Here is a 22,869-nt window from a genome sequence, read left to right as displayed (position 1 = left end):
ATGCGTATATAATGTTCAACCTAAACATCCATCAAGAAAGCAGCTCATTTTTTTAAAGTGTGGTGATATCCATTTAGTGGAATACCACACAGAAGACTAATGACCTCGAGGGAAACATACCAACCAAAATAAAATCTTCGATAGAATGATTCAGAAGAAATATTTATTAGGTCACTCAGATATATCTGGTCTTCATCCACGGTTTCTGAGAACCCTCAGGGCCACAAAAGTAAAAGGTCTTGCTAATCAAGGTGAATTTGGACCCCACCCAAGGGCAGGGCTGGCTGCCAGGAGGATGTGTGGTCAGAGGAATGGAATTTTCAGTCCTCACCCCCGACCTCCTGGTACGAGACTGAATCAGCCAATGGTCAGTGACTCAGCCGATTATGGCCATGTAATCACACATCCACAAAAACCCAAGACAACAGTTTTTCAGTCCTTCATACCAGGTAAGCGGTTTGCCGCCCCATACCCCAGAGCCAGGCCCCAAGCTCCGAGAGACTCCTGTTTGGGACTTTGCCCCATTCATCTCTTCATTGGAGGTAGATTCTTATCCTTTATCATCTTAACCTTTATCAACACACTTGAGTTATGGAGCTACTCTAGCAAATTAGCAAAAGAAGGAGGAGGCTGCTGGAACTTCCAATCTGGTGACAGCCTGGGGCCTGGGCCTGGTGTCTGCAGTGGAGGATGGGGAACCATGCTGTAGGACTGAGCCCCTAGCCTGTGGAGTCCGATGCTGTGTCCTGGCCGACTGTGCCAGAACGGAGTTGACCTGAGTCGAGTTCTTAGACCCCCCTGCCAGTGTCTGAGATTGCTCGATGTTTTGGGGGGGTGATCCCTTGCCCCCCGGAACTGGGTCCAGGAACTCTAAAAGAATTATAATGTTCAACAAAAATAACAATAAAATCAAGTTACAAAAGAACACATACCACTTACATAAAGTCGGTTATTTTTGTTTTTGCTTTACTGTTTATGAAAGCGTTCCAAACACGTAACAAAAGTAGGCATAAGAGTATACTGAACCCCAAACACGCCCATCACCCAGCTCAATCATCATCTGCTCAATTCCTGACCTTCACCTAACAGATGCTCCGCTTTTCGTTCTTGTCATTTTGAAGGAGAGCCCAGACATCGTATTTTATTTGTAAATATTTCCCTATCTCTAACGAAAAACAATGGTTTCTGACAATGACATCATCACACTTAAAACTGGTTTTCCTTTTGTTTTTTCAGTTTTAATTCCAGTGCCAGGAACATACAGTGTAGTATTAGTTTCAGGAATACACATGGTGATGCGCACCTCCCTGCCTTACTCAGTGCTCATTAGTACGAGTGCACTCTGCCTCCCCGCACCGAGTTCGCCCTTCCCTTAGAAGTTATTTTTTTTTTATTTTTTATTTTTTATTTGAGAGAGAGAGAGAGAATGAGAGAGAGCACGAGAGGGAAGAGGGTCAGAGGGAGAAGCAGACTCCCTGCTGAGCAGGGAGCCCGATGTGGGACTCGATCCTGGGACTCCAGGATCATGACCTGAGCCGAAGGCAGTTGCCTAACCAACTGAGCCACCCAGGCGCCCCTAGAAGTTATTTTCTTAACATCAAATATCCAGTGTTCAAATTTCCAATTGTCCCTTAAACAATGATGAAATGTGTACGATAATACTGCGTGTTGCTGAGGGATAAATACATATAGATTAAATGTAGAAAGTACACGGAATTAATGAACACCAAATTCAGGATTATGGTAAATTCTCTGGGAGAGAGAACTGCGTCATGGTTAGGGAAGGTCTGCAGGGGCGTCGAGTATCTTGGTTTTGTGTATTTTTTAAAGCTGGGTGACAGATACAGAGGGTTCATTCCATTACTCTTCATAACTTCTTCTGTGCTTGGGATATTTCATAATAAAGTTAACAAAATGTTACACGCTTGCTTTACAGCCTCTGTTGGGTCTCCGCGATTCTAGAGAGGACAGCCCAGCTCTAGCGCAGAGGATGGCCCTTCACTGTCCCGCAGGACCTTCTTTTCCAGCCTCATCCCTGATCAATCCTCTCCTGCCAAGGTTCATTTCTAACACCTCCACTGCCGAAATGGAAGGACAAGAGAAGTACACACACAGAAATCCCACAGGAGGGGCGCCTGGGGGGCTCAGTCGTTAAGCGTCTGCCTTCAGCTCAGGTCATGATCCCAGGGTCCTGGGATCGAGTCCCTGCTTGTGTGTTCTCTCTCTCTCTGTCAAATAAATAAAAAAAAAGAAAGAAAGAAAGAAAGAAAGCCCACAGGAAACGCCTAAATACGAATCCTTACTTTAGGAGGAAAGTATCACACAGAATAGGAAACACATAAAAACTGGTAGGAGGGATAAATTTAAAAAGCCTTTTAAATTTTTTTAAGATTTTTAAGTAATCTCTACACCCGACGTGAAACTCGAACTCATAACCCTGAGATCAAGAGTCGCACACTCCACTTACTGAGCCAGCCAGGTGCCCCTAAAAGACCTTTTCAAACAAACGATAAGGGGCGCCTGGGTGGCTCAGTTGTTAAGTGTCTGCCTTCGGCTCAGGTCATGATCCCAGGGTCCTGGGATTGAGCCCCGCATCGGGCTCCCTGCTCCACGGGAAGCCTGCTTCTCCCCTCTCCCACTCCCCCTGCTTATGTTCCCTCTCTCGCTGTGTCTCTCTCTGTCAAATAAATAAAACCTTAAAAAAAAAATAATACTTTCACTTCTTCGTTTGAATACATGACAGAATGGCATTTTTACTTCTCACAGGGATGAAGAGATAATAAGATATTCAAAATCTCTTAAATCTGAGACACTGTATAAACTCCTAATTACAGAAAGAAGTTACTACATAGGATGGTAGTATTTTCCCCCCAAAATACTTTTAATTAAAACTTAAGTCATTTGGGAGGCGCCTCGGTGGCTCAGTCGGTTGAGCATCCAACTCCTAATCTTGGCTCAGGTCATGAATTCAGGGTCATGAGTTCAAGCCCTGTTTTGGGCTCCGTGCTGGGTGTGGAGCCTGCTTTAAAGAAAAAAACCCGAGTTGTTTGTGCCACAGGACACGAGGGCAAGGCAAGCAGAGGAGTCACGTAACCGAGATTCAAACCTCAGCTCTCCTCCCCCAGCCCTCGGACTTTGGCCAAGGTGCGTGCTGCCTGCAGACTTCAGTTTCCTTGTTTGGAAATCAGGAGTCAGAGGAAACAATAATTCGTGTCTCACAGGGTTGCTGAAGAAGAATGCAGGTGACCCTTGAACAATGCATGGGGTTAGAGGCGCCGACCCCCCTCCCCACCGCCATCGAAAATCTACATGTAACATTTGACTCCCCCAAAACCTAACCACTAACAGCCTGCTGTTGACCTTCAGAAGCCTTACCAACAACATAAACAGTCGACTGACACCTACTTTGTATGTTCTGTGTATCACACACTGAATTCTTACAAGAAAGTTAGCAGCAGGAGAGAAAATATGATTAAGGAAATCGGAAGGAAAATACTCTGCTAGGACCATATTTACTGAAAAGTCTCCGCACATAAGTGAGCCTGTGCAGCTCAAACCCAGGCCGCTCAAGGGCCAACCATGTGTGTACAGCATGTGATGAACGCTCAGCACAGAGCACACACTTTAAATGTTACTTCCATTTCGCAAGTGGGAAGACGGGAGGCTCAGAGCTGAGGAGACTCACTAAGGAGAGCAGTTACACACACTTGATTCCGCCTGCAGCGGAGTTTTACCAAAATGCTGTGTCCGTCCGTTTCCAGGGCTGAGGACGCTCCACCCCGTAAGTGGAGGGGCCGCGAGTCTCCTAAGTTATACTCATGGCTGAGGCCACAGCAACTTACCATGTTGAGCAATTCGGGGCCCTTGACAGATATAAAGTTCAGTCCGGATTCATTTGCAACAGCCTAGGGAAAGGAAACCAAAGGACACAAGTGAGACAAATATAGACTAAAGTAACAGTAAATCGTGACAGCGCAGGGGCTTTTGCAGTTTATGCTGTTCTCCTTCTCTTACAGCTGTGTTTTCCTTATTAAATGCAGCTCACATATGGGAAAAGGAGAAATGACTTAAACAAACAAACAAAAAAATCAATGGAAGGTTCACCTAAAACCTTCTAAGAACCACTCAGACTAGAAATCAGATGGAGATGACACAAACATTTATGTCAGCGTTTTGTTTCTGTAAACTCGCTCAGATACATACATTTGCACATTCGTAGCTCCAGCTTGGAATCCCAGTGGAACCATAATCTCTGCATCCAACACGCCTTGCCCAGTGAAAGCAATCATTTGCTCATGACCTCAAATTCAAAAACATCAGTATCAATCAGCCTTGGTCAACGGTCAGTGTTTCCAGATTATTTTAATAACGATTAAACCGCATGGCTCAAAGCCAAAGAGAAGCATGAAGGAGACACATGCAGTTATAAGTGTGGAAGAATCTGACAGAGATCACCTGAAGGTCACCTGGATGCAGAGATGAAACCTGAGCGAAATCACCCAGAGCTTCACAAGGACCAGGGAAGGGAGTTCCTTCCTCTCCTCTCCTCGGAGCCTGACCTCGGAGCTCCAGATCTACACCCAACACACTACTCGGCATCTCTCTCCTGATCGGACACGCATCTCAAATCCGTCATTACCAGAGCGGGACACCTGGATCTGTCCCAACTCCCTCCACACCCCACACTTCCAACTCCAACAGCTTTTAGCCCCAAACCGCAGGGTCCCCCTTGACCCTCTGTCTTGTGACATCATCCAATCTGCCCAAAAGTTCTGTTAGCTCTGATGTCAAAATGTAGGAGTCCACCACTCTGCTTCTCCACCACACACCCCCTCACGCAGACTGCCTCATCATCTGCCTGGCTATGCAAAGAAACCAAACCAAACCAAAAAGACCCTGACTGATTTCTTCTCCCTCCTGCTTGCCTCTGACCCATTCTCACACTGCACCTCGCACACTTCTAAAAACGTCAATCGTTATCATTTCCTGAGGATTTGCATTCATCTTTTGAGTACAATGTGAAATATTTACCACAGCTCACAAGCCTGTAGTTTGGGACAGGACAGCTTCTTCGTAGTCCAGACATTGGCTTTCTCTGGATCTCAAACTCAACCAAGCCTTTCGTAGTCCAGACATTGGCTTTCTCTGGATCTCAGACTCAACCTAGCCCTTCCCCACGTCAGGGATTTGGCCACTGCCGTTCCCTCTGCCTGGAAGAGCCTTCCCCTTCTGTCCCTGGTGCCTCATGTGGCCAGCCGGTCCCTCAGGACACGGCCAACGGTCAGCATCCCCGGACATCACTACCTCTAGCAGCCACCTCCCACCCAATCTATCACCACAATCTGCTTATTTCCAGCCTCACGTAGCTGAGCCTCCAATGTTACTGCATGACTCGTTTCCTGCCTGTCTCTCCAGCCAGACAGTAAATGCCACCAGAGGAGGTGCCTGGTTCGCCTCCAATAGCTGCTGGCACAGGGTAAGGAAATCACAGGAACGCACGCGTGCTCTGCCACGGAGGGAGTGCTCGGCGGCCCCCGTCCTAGCTTTCACTCAGCACAACACGGAAAGGGGAGGCAGGGAGCACATCTAATGAAGGCTGACGCATTCACATCAGGTTTTCAGCTTCCACCCTCCAGATTCCCAAGATTTAACCCACTAACACCCCCAAGAGCTCCTGAAGTTGTTGGAAATCCTGTCTCCTCGGTGAAGTGCAGTGAGCACAATTCACTTTTTTCTTCGTGGACATCGGCCTGTGCCTCCTGCACATGGTCAGGAGCTGTCTGCTTCAGGCCAGAGCCCCAGGCACTCACTGACCTTACTCCTCTCTCTGCAGTGTCCTCATCAGTCATCAATGTGCAGGGTGCCAGCTCTGGCTACCACATGCCTTGACCCCATGCTACTCGCATGCTTCCCATGTGCCAGGGTTCAGGAAAACGTCATCTTACTGTGATCGTGAGTGAACAAAACCACCAAGATTAGCCCAAATAGACATTTTATGGCCCAGTCTAGGGTGCCAGGCTCTGACCCGCAGGTGGTTCCACGATCGTCCTCCAGTAACATTTGCTTCTGCCATTCAAGGACATTTTCTACCATTTCGAGATTTTCGGGCATGTACCTCCTGGAGCATCTGAAAAAGTGGTGAACCCTCTCCCAGGAAAAAGTACACAGCCACACAAATACCGCCTGGCTCCTGGGCCCAGTGAGCCTGAAGGCCACCCACGGCATCCTCGGTAAGATTCCCCACTCCACACGGGCAGGTGCCAGAACACGGGCGCACACACAGGCATCAAGCTGTTGGCAGTCGGAGGAGGCAGGAGCAGGGAGAAGAGGAAAACCTGGTCTATGGATTTCAAATAACCCAAGCTGTCTCCCTTCTGCCGTGGAAAGGCTACTCAGAGGCAGATGTAACTAATTAAAAACAAACCAATGTGACAAGGCACCCAGGCTGGGGCCCTGCATCCGCCTGCTGAATTTACACGTTCAGAGACATGACCTTCCTTCTTGCTCTATCCTTCTAGAACTGCTGCCCTGTCCATGGCACCCTGTGCCCTGCTCCGCGGCTCCCACGCTCCCGCACAGCCAGGCCCTGGAAGAGCACCAGAAGCACGGAGCAAGGAAATGTAGTCATGTCAGTAAGTTTGGAAAACTTCACGTGTGTTGACACGTGGGTATTTGATATTTACTGTGGCTAGCGGATATTTACTGAGCAGTCACAAATTCTGTGGACACTGTGGCACTTACTAAAAGTGCTATTAATTTTCATTTCCTATTTGCAAGTAATTCAAATACTTTAAAAAGCTGATGAGGGCTAAGTAAATTACAGATGAAACATTATCCAGACATTAAAAATGACAGCCCACATAACTTACAGATAAGGAAGAGCAGTCTAACATGTATGACTCCAAAGGAAAAAAAGCAGACTGAGAAATTTGCCCACATAAATACGAAAAAAAAAGGGGTGCCTGGGTGGCTCAGTTGGTTAAGCGACTGCCTTCGGCTCAGGTCATGATCCTGGAGTCCCGGGATCAAGTCCCGCATCGGGCCCCCTGCTCAGCAGGGAGTCTGCTTCTCCCTCTGACCCTCTTCCCTCTCATGCTCTCTTTCTCTCATTCTCTCTCAAATAAATGAATAAAATCTTTCAAAAAAAAATGAAAAAAAACCAAAACACAAAAAAGCCATGTGTCAAAAATATGAATAGTCAAAAGTGTTAAACTGATAACCACATTTACAAATATGACAGATTTTAATATATGAAAAATGATTATATAATCACACACATATCAATAGAAAAACAGGCAAAGGATATGAACAAACAGTTCATTAAGAAAATAGCCAATAAATACATAGTTTGACAAGCCCACTGATAATTTTTAAAATGTGAATTAAAAAATGTAAGATACCACTTTTGCCTCCCCGACCATCAAAGATTAAAATCAGCATTACCGGCTCTCGCTAACTCAGGGTGTGGGGGACGATACGCTGATGGGGTTGAATCTGTACAAACCACCTGGAAGGCACTTTGGTGATGGAGCAGATGTAATCTGGTAATGGGTAACTTTGATCAAGTGGTAATGGGTCAAAAGGTTTAAAAACATGCATTCCTTTTATTGAAATATTATTTAGGAATGCATTCTAATACAATGATCAGTTGAGGTACAAAAATGTAAATATGGGACTATTCAACGTAGTGTTGTTTCAATGGGGGATCATTTCTGTAAGTTACAGAGTATCTTTATGACAGAATACTACACAGATACTAAAAAATATGGAGGCGGATATATGTTGACAATTCAAGAAATACTGCTCTGTGGGGAAGCATCATTAAAGACCTTGTATTTGTCAAAACACGTGCATCGGGACATGCGTGTATGGAGAACGTCTGGAAGGACCGACCACGGAACAAAGTGGCAGTTAGCCGTGGTGAGAGGACTGTAAGTAGTGGGTCCCGCTCCTCTGGCTTCTCTGTATTTTCTATTGCAAGAAAACAATTCTGTGAAACAATTGTAAGGGATGTTAAGTTATAAATGATAACTACAGTGAAGCAGGAAAGAAGATCAGCTACAAACCACAAGTACACAACGGTGCTCGATAAAAACCCAGACAACAGAAAATACAGTAAATGCTGTGTAAGAATTGATGGGGTGATGGCTGATGCAAACATCTTTTTCTTTTGCAAATTTCCAATGATGTACTTTTTGTAATTAAAATAAAAGTGGGAAACCTTCCCGAAGAAGTGGTCAGTCCTGCTAGAATGAGCCTATGACAGAGATTATGTAAAACCCGCCCACTCCAAGAGGCTGTAACCTGAGGGTTCAACTCCTACTCTCCTCCCCAACAGCAAGAAAGACAATAGGGGCAGCCGTGTGCACACCGTACCTTTGCCAGCAGCGTTTTCCCACAGCCGGGGGGGCCAGCCAGGAGGACCCCAGCGGGAGTCACCAAACCAAGAGCTCTGAACTGATCAGGGTTGCGCACCGGTGCCTGTAAACAACAAGGCCCACGTCAGTCGTTACAAATGTCCACTCTGTACTGCGTGTCCAAATGATCTCAATGCACGCTGCCAACAGGCGACAAATACGTGAATCCCTGCTCTTGAGGAAATCACTTAAACATAAGTCCTGAAAACGTTTTAAACATAAGGATACAATACTTCAGCACCTTAAAATCATGGTTTTTTTTTTTAAGCTACCTAAATTCCCAGGTTATAAAGCTTTCATGCAGGGCCGTGCCGTGAGGCTCAGAAGCGGGAGTGCCCTGCGTGGTCAGGGGACACAGACACATGCCGTACCCCTGCTCTTCGCTTTCAGCAGCCCCACACCTCAAAGCAGAGCATCCTTCATTAATGAGCCACAGAATGCTCAGGAAAGTAGAAAAGTACACGTGATGAAAATTAATCCGAAGTTTCATGGGCACTAAACTGCTTTGACTCGTAGAGGGTGAGCGAGTTGAGAAAATATTTCTCAGTTGGCTCTTGGTTGAAACCTACATTTTTTTTTCGTCTACTACCAAGAATTCAAGCACAACCATGAGAATAAGTCTAAAACAGATGTCAGAAGAATGAGAAACCACTGCTGGATGCTTAATTAGAATCTAACAGGACCCACGGAAGAAAGCTACAGCCAGCCCGTTTAGACACGCTGCCTTGTGCACACGCCGGGCGCCCAGCGGCAGACACACCTACCAGTATGGCCATGGTGAGCTCCTCCCGGATATCTTCCAGGGCGCCGATATCTGCCCAGGTGACGTTGGGGACGGTGACAAAGCCTTCCCTTTTGGCAGAGGGTTGGACGGAGGCCAGGGCTGCAGTGAAATCACCCCATTCGATGCACAGCCCCTGCAGCTGCTCCTCGGACAGGGGCTCGTGGCTCCTCAGCAGCTCCAGCAGCCGCTGTAACTCCTCCTGACCGGGAGCGATTGAGGGGGAAGATGAAGAAACGTGAAGTCTGTTGACAAAGTTATTTCGTACCTTTAAAAACTGTTACTGCAGTATTTCTTTCAGCTATAACAAGCCGAAAGGGGCAGGTCCCCTGACTGGAATGGAACGCAGGAGGATGGCCAGGGGCCACCAGCAGCTGATTGTGTTTGTGTCCACAACCACCAATTCCCACATTTCATTTATAAGGAATCTAACAGCAGCTCAACTCTGATGGAATTAAACGGAAGTTACGCCGGTAGGAGCATCATTCACAGCACGGCTCCCCAGGGGCTTGTCCCCCACACAGAGAGCAGGCCGGCGTCCTAGGACTACACTGAACCGTGAGCTTCAAAGGCAGATTTCTTGCTTTGTAAAGAATTTTATGAAAGGACCTATGAACAGTAACTGAGTAATTCAATTCATAAAAATCCCAACTTACGTACATTATGTAAGGACTATGCTTATTGTGAATTTTAACAGATACAGTTGAGGTTCCAAATGAGTAAGGAGGTAAAAGACATCTGAAACCACAGACCAAGATGCCCACTCTGGAGAGCAGAGGCCGCGTGGCTCGGGCAGGCCACGGTCTCTTACGCTTAGCCCCTCTGATCACGAAGCCCCGTGAAGCCCCCAAGAAAACCATCAAGTGCTACACAAACATTGTGCTGAGCTTCACGACTCACACAGCTCATGGATGCCGCGCGGACCGTGCCAGTGCCCGTGACCAGACGGTAACCAGGAAACAGGACCAAGTGCCCAGTGCTCTCACAGCAGTGGGCGAACTCTCTCTGGCCAGGCCTGCAGGGTAAACGCTGTAAACTCAGTAAACACCTCCCATGTGAACTGAGAAGCGTGACAGCAGGGAGACGATGTGCAAACACGGCTGTGTCCCCTCGTAACTTCCGTGTCCATTAACAGGCAGTGGGCGAGCAGCCCACGGCTCGCCAACCCCTGCCTCCACAATTTCATAATCCATGCTGTAAAAGGAACTTACTCAGGATCAGCTGAAAAAGTAAAACAACTTGTACTTGGGAAACCACAGCCATTCTGGGTGTGACTGATCATCACACCGATAAAACTGAAAACCATACACCTCAACTCCACTGACACCTGCTGCGTGGCCGACGTCAGGACTGTGAAGGTACCTGCACAGGAAGCGCCGGTGACCCAGCAGCGGGCTCGGCGCCCATCCGGTCTTCCAGGCCTCGTCCGGACGGCAAACCCGCAGTCACAGGATCCGGGGGCAGCACCGTCAGGACCCTGCTGACCGTACCCATGGCTGCCTCTCGGCACAGCGCCATCAGGTCCGCACCAACGAAGCCTGGCGTCAGGCGTGCTAAGTGACGGAAAGGGAAACTTTCCGGAAGTCTAAGTTTTCTGCACAAAGTTCGAAGTATTCTGTAGGAAAGACAAGGGCAAAAAAATTCAGATTACTGACCCACCCGTCAAAACAAGTTACTGTTTATTTGAGGTAAATTCCGCTTTGAGAGTAGATTAAATGGACATCTGCCAGAAATAAAAGCCACCAGACTCAAGTAAACCATCAGTTCTATCCTCCAAAGAAAGCTAGGTTGATACACATCTTAACACCCCGTTTCACATTAGCACAGATACTTCTCCGACTTCACCATACTGCACGTGTGAGAAATCTCGCTCACCTGAAGCGGCACCAGGTAGGGCCAGGGAAACGTGGGCCTCCAGGTAATGACCATCAAAGGAGGACCTCAGACAGTTTGCAGTAAGAGCTTGTGAAGCTCTTACACAAGCCGTACAATCAGCACGGGAGCTCGGAAGTTGGCTCGGCCGCTCGCCAGCCTGGGCCCATCACTGCCCTGCGCACTTGGGTTCTGTCGCTTGTTAGCTATGAAATATAGTAGTGCTCACCCGCAGGGGTGTCGGCCTGAGCCCAGCTAAACCCCCAGAACAGTGGCTGAGCTCCGGTGAGCGCCCAAGTGTCAGTTACTATGATTCACATACTGTGATGTTACCAACGAAGTTGGACAGGGAAATAGTCTGGAATTTCCAAAGTTGTAGGGCAGAGGAGTATTTTCAAATGTCAAGCCGATGGAGAATAAGTCCCAGAAAAGTCACCTGAGATCATGTAAATGAACAGAAAAGCAGCAGATAAACATTACTGACCAATGAAAAATCACTCACTCAGGCACTCTACATAACAGAAAGCAAAAAAAGGTTCCAGCGTAAAACCATTTTCACATGAAAACTAAGATATTCAGAATGTTAGGAGAAAACATAAATAAGTATCCTTTTCTGTTACAACTTCTATTTCTGAAAATATGTGGATATTTCTGGTCACCCTGGAAACTCCAAAGGAGGAGAAATTACCCAGGAAGAGATTTCCAGTTTCAAGATGGCAAAGTGACTGTTGCAGAAACACTTCCTCTGCCTAGAAAAATAACAAGAATCGGAAGCACGAAATCCATAGTCCATGGAACCAGGAGGCGTCTGGACTCTTACCACCCCGAACCCAGGCCATTCTGGAAGGGAGCCACAGGAATGGGCATTAAGAGCATCAGTCTTTATTTGTATGAGGTCCTTCAAAAGCCATCACCACTGGTCTTCAGCTCCAGGGCAGCTCCATGTAGAGAGGTATTTATGCTGCTAGGACACTGAGGGGATGGGCGTTCAGAGGGTTCTGATGCTTACTTACATGTCTTACTACCTAAGAAAAGACAGGGCCCCCAACACAGGTCTCTCTGTGTCAGCTCTAGCTGATGCCATAAAAATCCCCTAGAAAATATTCAAATAGTAGGGGTTCCCAGAATAAATGATCCAGGTTTAATGCTGTATTTGACTATAAACAGGATGAATTTTAACTCATCTTTAAAAAAATACACCTTTTATTTTGGAAGTTTTAGATTTACAGAATTATTGCAGACAGTACAGAGTTCCATATACCCCACACCCATCTCCTACTACTATGGGCAATTCTGAAGATTACTGGCCCAGAATTTTGTAGAGGACCCCTCAATGGGATTAGTCTGATATTTTTATGGTGATTAGACTAAGTTAACGTGTTTTCGGGAAGAAGAGCACAGAGGCGGAGCACTGTTCGCACCCCTCACCACAGGGACGTGAACCCTGACCAGCAGGCTGGACACCGTGTTTGGCAAGGTCTCTGCTGTGAGGTTGGTCCTTCCCGCTTCCACACTGTACTCTTTGGAAATAAGTCACTATGCCCAGCTCGCATTCAAGGAGTAGGGAGTTAGATTCCACTCCTTCAGGGAGGTGCATCCACATAAATCATCCAGAATTCTTCTGCACCAGAAAATTGCCTCTTATTTCTTTATTCAGTCATTTATTTACATCAGCACAGGCCAAGCGATGCTTGACTGCCCATACTCTTAAACCACCATTTATGAAGAAACGAAGTGGATGATAAATGACCTAGGAGCGGAGACAAAGTCAGATTAACCTTCCTCTGAGAGGTGCACTAATGAGGAAAGAGGAGATATGTCTGGTGAACCCCAAAGAGCGGGGAATGGAGGCATCCAAGTGCTGGGCGGCAGAAACGAGGGCCACAGCGGAGCCCCAAAACCAGCAAGTTCTGGACAGCCTGCGTGAGAAGCACTAAGACCCCACATCCTCTGCACGCCCTCAGTCAGCAGGATCCCTGGAGTGCGCTGCCCGCCAAGCCTGAAGCAGGAGAGGGGAGGTCCGGGTGCGCGGACGATCGCAAGCCCCTCCACCAGGAAACCGGGGTGTGCGATCCTGCACTCCTTCCCTGCCCATGTCAGGAGTCCAGCAGCTACAGCAGCTAGACCTGCGGCCCGCGGTGCTGTCTGCTTCTGAAAAACCTGAAGTGACTCAACAAAAAGCATCTATGAAATGGACACATGGAGTTTTCTAGCTAAAATGTTAGCTGGTCATCTGAATGCTTTATAGTGACACTCAGGCTTCAACAAAACCGCTCCCACCGCGGGTCTCCCATCGGCCTCACATCCAACGGTCGGCCACGGTGGGCCACTCGAGGAACGCACCCACAGGAAATGACACTGCTCCATCCATCGTCAGGACTCCCAGCACAGCAGGCACTGTTGCTCAGACTGTGCCCGTGATGTTCCTCACCGCCTCTCCCTGCGACACAAGGCACAGGACAGACCAGAACACGCACGCATGTAGATGCAGAGGAAACAGAGAATGTAAAGAAGTTGCAAGAGGGTTAACAAATGAAAACAATACGGCAATTATGAATTCCAGAACAGTTAAAATGGTGAAGAAAGGTCATATGATCTGATACAGAACTTGGATCAGCAGGGAACAATATTTATACAGAGGAGAAATGAAAATGCTAAATACGGTTATACTCCAAATTCACAATACGATTATACAGTACAAACCTGTGGCTATGGATTGGATATCAGATACATTACAGAACTATTTGTGAGGTATATAACAGCACTGCACGGACGTTATATAAAAAGTCTTTCATTAGACACTGGAGCATGTATAGTTAGAATGACAGTGCCTGGACTTTGCTTTTAAAACGCTCCAGGAAAAAAAAAAAGTGCGGGATAGACGGAGCAAGACTGAAATGGTGATAACTGTTTGAAACTGGGTGACGAGACATGGGGTTCACCGCTGTGAGGGTTTTAAAGCACGTCTGTACGTTCCTGAGCGTCCTCTCACCGGGAGGTGGGGTCTCCAGCCCCTCTTCGAGTCTGGGCCAACCTCTGTGGCCGGTCAACAGCACAGGACAGTGGGGACAGAGGCTGCCGGGACTGCCCAGCATGAACCATACGGCCCTGAGGCCCCCCGGCTCTGAGAAGCCCACAGAGTCCCGGGAAGGGTGCCACACAGACAGCAGAGCCAGACTGGACAGGCAGGTGCATAGACAAGCCCAGCCCAGTGGCTCAGAGCTCCAGCTACCATCTCTGCAACCACACAACACCCTGAGACGAACCCAAATTCTTTACCCGCGGGACTGGTGAGAGACAATGAAATGTTGTTGAAAGCCACTAAATTTTTCAGTGGTTTTTTTCTGCAGCAACAGAAACTGGAACAATTATACCAGACTGCTTCGTATACACTGGACTTTTCCATAACGAAATGCTTTTAAAGTCCAAGAAGACATCAATAGCTACCTTAGAATTCCTATGTGTCGGAGGCTGTGCGAGGTATGTTAACGCAGTCCTCACGAGAAGGCTTTCCAAAGTTCCGGTACCGTTACGTCTTACAGATAAAATGAGGCACTGTTATCATTATTCCTTTATTACAGGTAAACAAACGAAAGCTAGAAAATGTCAGCTATCCAGGAAAAGGCACAGGGACATGTGACCAAGCTGGCTCTACCTCTGAGACCACGTGTCCGAGCACCCTGAGCTCGGTCCACCATCTCCCGCGAACCTGCTCTGGACCTCAACAGATACCTGAGCTCGCCCCTCCTCAGCAGGTGCTCCTCTTTGCACAACTCAGACCCCAGGGCCTCTATTTTCTTTCTTAAATTCTAAATCTTGGTTCCCTCCTTGCCTGAACCTAGACTGTTGAGCATTACTCTGGGAAAGAAACCCCAAGACCAGGCCTACTGGTGCCATTCTACACCCCAATCCTAAACACTGCCTGAAAATCCCATTACCCTAGCCGGCTTATCTCAAATCATCCAAGAACACCGTTTCAGACCTTCATCCTCCTTCAGCCTCTATTAGTCACGTACCTGACTTTCATCAGACGGATCTCATGGCTTGATTCATGGAGAAAACGCCGTTTTCCAAGTACCCCAGCGACTAGCCCCCTGGCCTGCACCCCCTTCCCTCTGCTGCTGCTCCAACAGAAGCGCCCCGGCCAGCACCCCCGGGTTCCCATTCCCCATTCCTCCCACTCACTCCTTCCCACAGCATTCCAAGGCATTCTGGTTTCTCCTATCCTAGCCCCCCGGACACCCCAATATTCCCCTCGCACGGCCACTACCTCCCTCTCCCCCTTCGTGGCCAAAACTCCCTTTGGGGAATCGTGGAAGTCCGCTCGGTTACTCCTTCTCTTTCCACTCACTCAACCACTCGACCCACCGGGATGCTGCCCGATCAGCCCACTCACAGGGCTTTTGGCTCAGGCCACTGGGACCACTAGGTGGCTCATGGCTCGATTCCAGCAACGGTGCTCCCGCCCCCGCCCCCCCCCCCCCCCCGGCCCTCCTGCGGGGAGCGCTGGCTCCCCTTACAAACACTCTCCTTTCCCCAGCACTCTGGTGGCTCCCTCTGTCCCCTCAGCCTGCCCCAGGACCTCTGACCTCTGGTCCTCGCACTCCAGCCAATCCACTCTACTCTCAGAACTTCAGCTGCCTTCAATACGCTGATGATTCTCCAATTTTTACTTCCTCAGAACTCCAGACTCATCCAATTGCCAAGCTAACATCTCTACTTGGACAGCCTGTAGGCACGTCTAGCTCAGCTGCCCCAATCTGCTTTATCCTCCCTAAATCCTCTTCTAACACATGCTTATCTCCAGGATTTCAATCCCCTCTGAGAAAACCAGGAGCAAAGATGCTTAAATCAGAAACCCAGGAATATTTCCTCCTGTTCAATCACAGCCCCCACCTTCCACTCACTCCTTCTGCCAAGAAATGCACCTGGACTGGCTCTACTTGCTAAACATCTGAATACTCCAGCTGTGCCCTCTCCACACTCCGCCACCAGGCACCCCCCAGCTGTGCCCTCTCCACGCTCCCCCCACTAGCCACCCCCCAGCTGTGCCCTCTCCACGCTCCCCCCACCAGGCACCCCCCCAGCTGTGCCCTCTCCACGCTCTACCAGGCACCCCCCACTGTGCTCCATCCACACTCCCCCATCAGGCACCCCCCAAGCTGTTTTCTCTCCACGCTCCCCCCACCAGGCACCCCCCCAGCTGTGCCCTCTCCACGCTCCCCCACCAGGCACCCCCTAGCTGTGCCCTCTCCACGCTCCCCCCACCAGCCACCCCCCAGCTATGCCCTCTCCACGCTCCCCCCAGCAGGCACCCCCCAGCTGTGCCCTCTCCACGCTCCCCACCAGGCACCCCCCAGCTGTGCCCTCTCCACGCTCCCCCCACCAGCCACCCCCCAGCTGTGCCCTCTCCACGCTCCCCCCAGCAGGCACCCCCCAGCTGTGCCCTCTCCACGCTTCCCCACCAGGCACCCCCCACTGTGCTCCATCCACACTCCCCTCACCAGGCGCCCCCCAAGCTGTTTTCTCTCCACGCTCCCCCCACCAGGCGCCCCCCAAGCTGTTTTCTCTCCACGCTCCCCCCACCAGGCAACCCCCAGCTGTGCCCTCTCCATGCTCCCCCACCAGGCACCGCCCCCAGCTGTGCTCTCTCCACGCTCCCCTCACCAGGAGCCCCCCCCAGCTGTGCCCTCTCCACGCTCCCCCACCAGGCACTCCCCCAGCTGTGCTTTCTCCACGCTCCCCCCACCAGGCACCCCTCCAGCTGTTTTCTCTCCACGCTCCCCTCACCAGGAGCCCCCCCCCAGCTGTGCCCTCTCCACGCTCCCCCACCAGGCAGCCCCCAGCTGTGCTCCATCCACACTCTTCCCACCAGGCAACCCCCAGCTGTGCCCTTTCCACGATCCCCCACCAGGCACCCCCCCAGCTGTGCTCTCTCCACGCTCCCCCACCAGGCACCCCCCAGCTGGGCCCTATCCAAGCTCCAGTTATCTCCACCTATACCCCCACCTCCTTAAGCCCAGCACCACCTCATCTAGATGTTACAACAGGCCCCTCCCTGGGCCACCAGAACCCAGTCTTGGTCTTTTCGTTCATTCTTCACGCTGTAGCTATCGTGATCTTTTCAAAATAAAAAATGTTTCCATCACTGTCCTACTTAATTTAACTGCTTTAATCCTTTTCCACCACTCACAGAGAAGTCCAAAATCCTTACCAAGGGTATATGAAGTGCCTTCTAGTGCCTTCTGCATTCCCTGCACTTTGCACATGCTAGTCCTACCCGAAATACTCTCATCATCACGTGATCTGCTCATTGCTCTTATTCTTAAAGTCTCAGCTTACTCGGAGAAGCCTTTAAAAACCCTCAGACCAGGTATGCTTTGCCTGATACATTCTCCCCCAGACCCTGTTTTTTCCTTTTTATACTCACTGTTCTCCTAATCACTCACACTAGTGACTGAAATGCCAGCCACTCTGCCTCCCTTAGTACACAAAAGGTGCTTAAATATTTCCTCAATTAACAAATAACCTTCTAAGAACTACAGATACACTGACATACTTCAATTCTATTTATATATTATCCTCTTAGAATTTAACACATTAGCACCTGCACACAATAATATAACTACCTTGCTTTTGCATTCAGAACTAGACACAAATATAAAAATAAGAAAACTGCATTCTGCCTTTATCAAAGACTCAATCAGAAATACTCTTTCTTGGGGCGCCTGGCTAGCTAAGTCTGTGGAGCATGCGACTCTTGATCTCAGGGTTGTGAGTTCGAGTCCCACGATGGGTGTAGAAATTGCTTAAAAATCATAAAACCTTAGGAATGCCTGGGTGGTCAGTCAGGTGAGCGTCTGACTTGATTTCAGCTCAGGTCATGATCTCAGGGTCGTGGTCTCTCTCTTTCCAATAAATAAATAAGTCTTTAAATAATAGCATTATGAAATCTTAGGAAAAAAAGGAAATACTCTTTCTTAGGAGGGATAATGGGTATATGATACTGAATGTTAATGCTGAAAGATGAAAGTGCAAGATGAAAAGTTCTAGAGGGGCACCTAGGTGGCTCAGTCGTTAAGCGTCTGCCTTCGGCTCAGGTCATGATCCCAGGGTCCTGGGATCGAGCCCCGCATCGGGCTCCCTGCTCCACGGGAGGCCTGCTTCTCCCTCTCCCACTCCCCCTGCTTGTGTTCCCTCTCTCGCTCTCTCTCTCTCTGTCAAACAAATAAATATCTTTAAAACAAATAAAAGTTCTAGAAACTTGCTGCAAAGTGAATAAAGTTAATATTACTAAACCGTGCTGTTAAAAATAGTTAAGATGGTAAATTTTATGTGTTTTTTACCAGAATAAAAGTGATATTTTTAAATACACTTCCTTAAAAGATTCTCACTCGTAATTCTATTCAAGAGCTACCCTCCTTCAGGATTTGAACCCCGCTCTCCCCAGCCAGGCCTTAAGCACAGGAGATGCTCTCACCCTCCAGTCTCTGATACAAGTCCTGTGCGGAGCACCCGGCCTGCATGAAACACCACAGCACTGACTCCAAGTCTACAGTGGACTTTGGACAAAGTGACAACGGCAGTCATAGTACCTGTAGATATCAGAAATGTCTCGATTCCAGTCATTAAGTGAACAAGAAAAAGGCAACTTTAGAGGAGGAAACGCTGACAAACTTCCTAACTGAGTGACCGGACTTAACGTGACCACAAAGTGACACCGTGAGCCTCCCGACATGATGCTGAGGACAGCTCACCGCCCAGGCCGTATTCTTGCCAAAGCATCTAACCTGACTATCATCAGGAGGCAACAATCAGGAGTGTTCAAATTTCACAGCACCTGGAAAACACCACCGTCACGAAAGTGCTTCCTCCCCAAGAAGGCAGGCTGAGGTTACAGGGTCACGTGGACTCAGCCAGGTTCGATCCCAGAGTGCATTCTAGATGAAACATAAAACTACACAAACTACACAGGGACATCCTGGGGGCAACTGGAAAATCAGAACAGACTGTACGTTGAGGTATTATTATTGTGTCAGTATTAAATTTTCTGGAATGGGGTGAAATGGCGTGACACGGAATGACACATCGGAGAAGGACTTACGGCTAAAGTGTCATCATGTCTTCAACCATCCTTCAAATGGCTTGGCAAATAAAAAGGTACACACGCACACAAACAGTTTTCTCCAGAGGCTGAAGACAAGCATGGAAGGTAAGTGTGGACAGTGCTAGCAAAGGTAAATCCAGCCAAAGGGCTTACAGACACTAATCACACTACTCTTTTAACTTTTCTGTAGGCTTCAAATTTTTCAAAATACGACCATCAACAAAAGCCCTTAAGGACTGTCGGTGATGGACACCAGGCAGATGAACAGAGGATTTTATCCAGCAGCAAAGATGGGCCCTGCTGTCTCTGTCTCTATGTCGTTTGGGCTCTGGATGAAACAAAGGCTTGAGGAAGAACACAGGCCTGACTTCCAGAACTCTTACTGGACCGTATGGGTCCTGAAAGCAAGGACTCCTACTTCTCTGCGTTCTTCATTATCGCTGTCCACAGTGGTGTGTGCACATGCCATATGCTCAACACATTTTGCTGAATAAATACGAACCACAGAAATGTTAAGTATCACTGTGCTGCGGGTTTAAACATGAGTGGACGGGGGCGCCTGGGTGGCTCAGATGGTTGGACGTCTGCCTTCGGCTCAGGTCATGATCCCAGAGTCCTGGGATCGGGCCCCACGTCAGGGTCCTGGCTCAGCGAGGAGCCTGCTTCTCCCTCTCCCTCTGCCTCTCCCCCTGCTCGTGCTTCCTCTCTCTCTCTGTGTCTCTGTGTCTCTGTGTCTCAAATGAAAAAAAAAAAGTTTAAAAACAAACATGAGTGGACGAACCTGAAAGGCTGAGTGACTGTGCAGGACCACGCATGTGGGAGCACAATCAGCACATGCTCGACTGTGGCTGCGGCAGCGGAGGAAGACACTGGCCGACAATCCAAAGCTGAAGGACTTACGCGCTGGGAAGGAGGAAGGATCATGCCTTCTCCCCACCGCCTCTCCCACCCACGTGCCTAATGAGCACTTCTCCATCCTGCATCCCCTGAGCCTCCCCCCGCTGCAGCTCCCTCGCCAGCCCATGACTGTCTCCTCGCACTACACACCACTCTTCCTGAAAGCTGCTGGGGACCACAGATGCTGAGAGTGGTGTCACTAACCCTGAGCCAAAAGCCACCACATATCCACTGAGCCAGGGTGGGCCAGCAGACCTCTCTGCTAGATTTCCGCTCCTCGGCCTCCCCGGAGCCTCCCGTGTGGGCTTTGCTTACTGACATACTGGTGGAGCTTTCTTTGCTCTACGGACACTCGACCCCACCTACTAGGACAGGCTGGTCCTGCAACGAACACACACAGCTTTCAGCTCTCTGGCTGCCTTTTCTCGCGAAACCTGTGTCTTAAGCAGGTTAACGCAACAGGTGAAAGTTCGATGTAACCTCCATGTGGGCCAGCGAGCACGGCTCGGCTCCATGGCTCCCCACGCTATCCCTCAGCTGATCAGCCAACTGAGTGACACCAGCCGTGGGTTCCAAACCAACGTTACTGGTACGAGAACAAAGAAAGAAACTACGTGATACTTCTCAGCCCTCGTTTCCAAACCATTCAGTTCAGATGACACAGGAACGCACAAACTTCATCTTTCGAGAGCGTACCTTTCCCTGGAGGCTTCGTCTGGGATCCCAAGGCATATCTCTCGGTCGAACCTTCCTGCACGTCTCAAAGCAGGGTCTAAGGCGTCCGGTCGGTTGGTGGCTCCAATGACGAGGACCCGGGCCATCGTCGCCATGGTATTCAGATCTGGTAAGAAGCAGACACGGGTGAGCGGTGACCAAGACACCGGGATGGCAGACAACGGTGCTTACGTAAGTCCTGTGAGTGGTTACAGACTAGTACACGTTTGGACGGCAATACACATAGAAACCTAACATTTACTAATCGTCCATTACGTGAAAGACGCGAGGAGGATACACACACACTTTGTCCTCAAGCAGCTTGCAGTCTATTGAGAAACCCACCAAACAAATCTTGTGACGCATGGCGACGGGTATAAATAGAGCGTCGTAGTGAGACAACGGAAGACAGCATGGATTCACGGGCACATTCAGGGAAAGCCTTGGAGGAGGAGGATATTCATAAGCAGGTCCAGGTTAATGAGGCTGCGCATTAACAGAGGCCGGGAGGGACAGCAGAGGCACACACACGTGTGGTGGGCTCAGAGAGGGGGGCCGCCCAACAGCGGGGAGTCTGGGAGAGAACGTGCAGTGCAGCTCTCCAAAGAGCCAAGAGGCATAGACATGGAGGTGGGGGAGGTGTGCGCATACAGTCTCCCATTGCTCTGGTGTCATCTAGAGACAGTTTTAGGAATGGCAGAATGCAGGGCCCAGCAGGTCTCCTACCGGAGTCTTACTTCTCTCCACTGAGCCAGGGGGGCCAGCAGAGGTCTGAACTGAGGTCTGAGGTCACACTCCCCACAGGTAACAGTAACAAGGTAGGAGAATGCTAATTCAGTACCTTAATGGCTGGGTCACAAGGAATCTGTAAAATATTCCTTAGCCCACAGGAAGCCAGGAAAGGTTTTTCTCAGAAGATGTGTGTGTTGGAAAAACAATTCTAAGAGTAGAGAGGAACAGAGCGGAGCAGAGCTCAGTGTGATTTGGCGGCAGCCATCAGGGGACAGAGGACACAATAAGGCAGGAACACGGGGAAGAAGCAGGAGAGGCCCAGCAGCAGGGCGAGACTTCAGATGCAGCCCAGGGCACTAAGTCATTCCCCGAGGAGGGTGTGAAGGGCGAGGGGAGGGGAGAGACCAAGAGCACTCAGGTCTGGACAAGGAGGGAGGTGACGCTGTGGAGAGAGCACGCAAATGGGAGGGAGGATAGAGGGACAGAACGGGGAAGTGGGTCTGGCCCGGGCACACAGAGCACGGGGTACCCAGCAGGCAGCCGTGAAGAGGAGGGTGACACTGATCAGAGATCGAGGTTACAGATGCATTCGTGTTTCCTAAAGAGCTGCTCATCAGGCAGAAGGCAAGACGAGAAGGCCAAGTGGGAAGCCCCACAGGCTGCCTCTGTCTAAGGCACAGGGGAACGGCTAGGAGCTGCCGGAGAGCCAGGGCAAGGACACAAAGACAGCGCTCAAGCAATGCATGCCAAAGAGAGAACGCCCAGGATGAGGTGGTCAACGGGCACGAAGGCTCTCGAGAACCACCGTGCTGACGCTCACCAGCGGCTCACTGCGTGCAAGGCGCTAGGGTGCAGTCGGCCCCTTGGCCAACCCCCGTCACCCCTGTAACAGGTAGGTTTAGAGAGGAGGAAACTAAAGAACAGAGGTTCGGGCAGATGAGCGCTGAAAGCCACCGGATGCGGCCAAGAGAGGTTCCCCCACGATTGTCACAGGATTAGCCTCAGTAAAATGTCGGGGACAGACAAGTAGTGACGGGGTGTGGTGTAGACTGGAAACACAAGCCTGCACTTAGCTGACAGTGACTACTCCTTTGATAAATTTTGGTTTGAGCGAGACAGGAAGGCTCTTAAATACTTTCTGAAAACTGCATAAAAGCTCAAGGAAGAGATTCATGATACAAGAGGCCACTGAACAAGAACACTTTAAGGAAATGAGGTGGCACCTTATAATCATGAGCCGCACACGTGCTTCCCATGAGGATGTTCTGGCTACGCCAAGCGCCCCTGCACTGAGGCTGGGACGGAGCCAGAGCTGCTCCCTGGCTGGTTCACGTGGGTCTCATACGCAC

General features: G+C 49.5%; 1 protein-coding gene across 5 annotated transcripts in view; it reads right to left on the bottom strand.

Moving 5' to 3' along the window:
• The window catches only part of NVL (nuclear VCP like), a 99,838-nt gene that overhangs the window by 54,594 nt on the left and 22,375 nt on the right, over positions 1 to 22,869 (bottom strand). For all 5 annotated transcript variants that reach the window (XM_028111646.1, XM_028111647.1, XM_088017215.1 and 2 more), the window contains 5 exons: positions 20,771 to 20,915; positions 10,561 to 10,813; positions 9,182 to 9,400; positions 8,377 to 8,481; positions 3,843 to 3,905 (listed from right to left, as the gene is read on the bottom strand). In XM_028111646.1, the coding sequence (XP_027967447.1) occupies positions 3,843 to 3,905; positions 8,377 to 8,481; positions 9,182 to 9,400; positions 10,561 to 10,813; positions 20,771 to 20,915 (785 nt within the window). The remainder of the gene's footprint in view (positions 1 to 3,842; positions 3,906 to 8,376; positions 8,482 to 9,181; positions 9,401 to 10,560; positions 10,814 to 20,770; positions 20,916 to 22,869) is intronic.

This window comes from Eumetopias jubatus, unplaced genomic scaffold (genome assembly GCF_037043125.1).
Source record: "Eumetopias jubatus isolate StellerSeaLion01/CBP00866 unplaced genomic scaffold, mEumJub1_p1.0 scaffold_12, whole genome shotgun sequence".
Lineage (NCBI taxonomy): Eukaryota > Metazoa > Chordata > Mammalia > Carnivora > Otariidae > Eumetopias > Eumetopias jubatus.
This window is presented reverse-complemented; position numbering and strand designations above follow the sequence as displayed.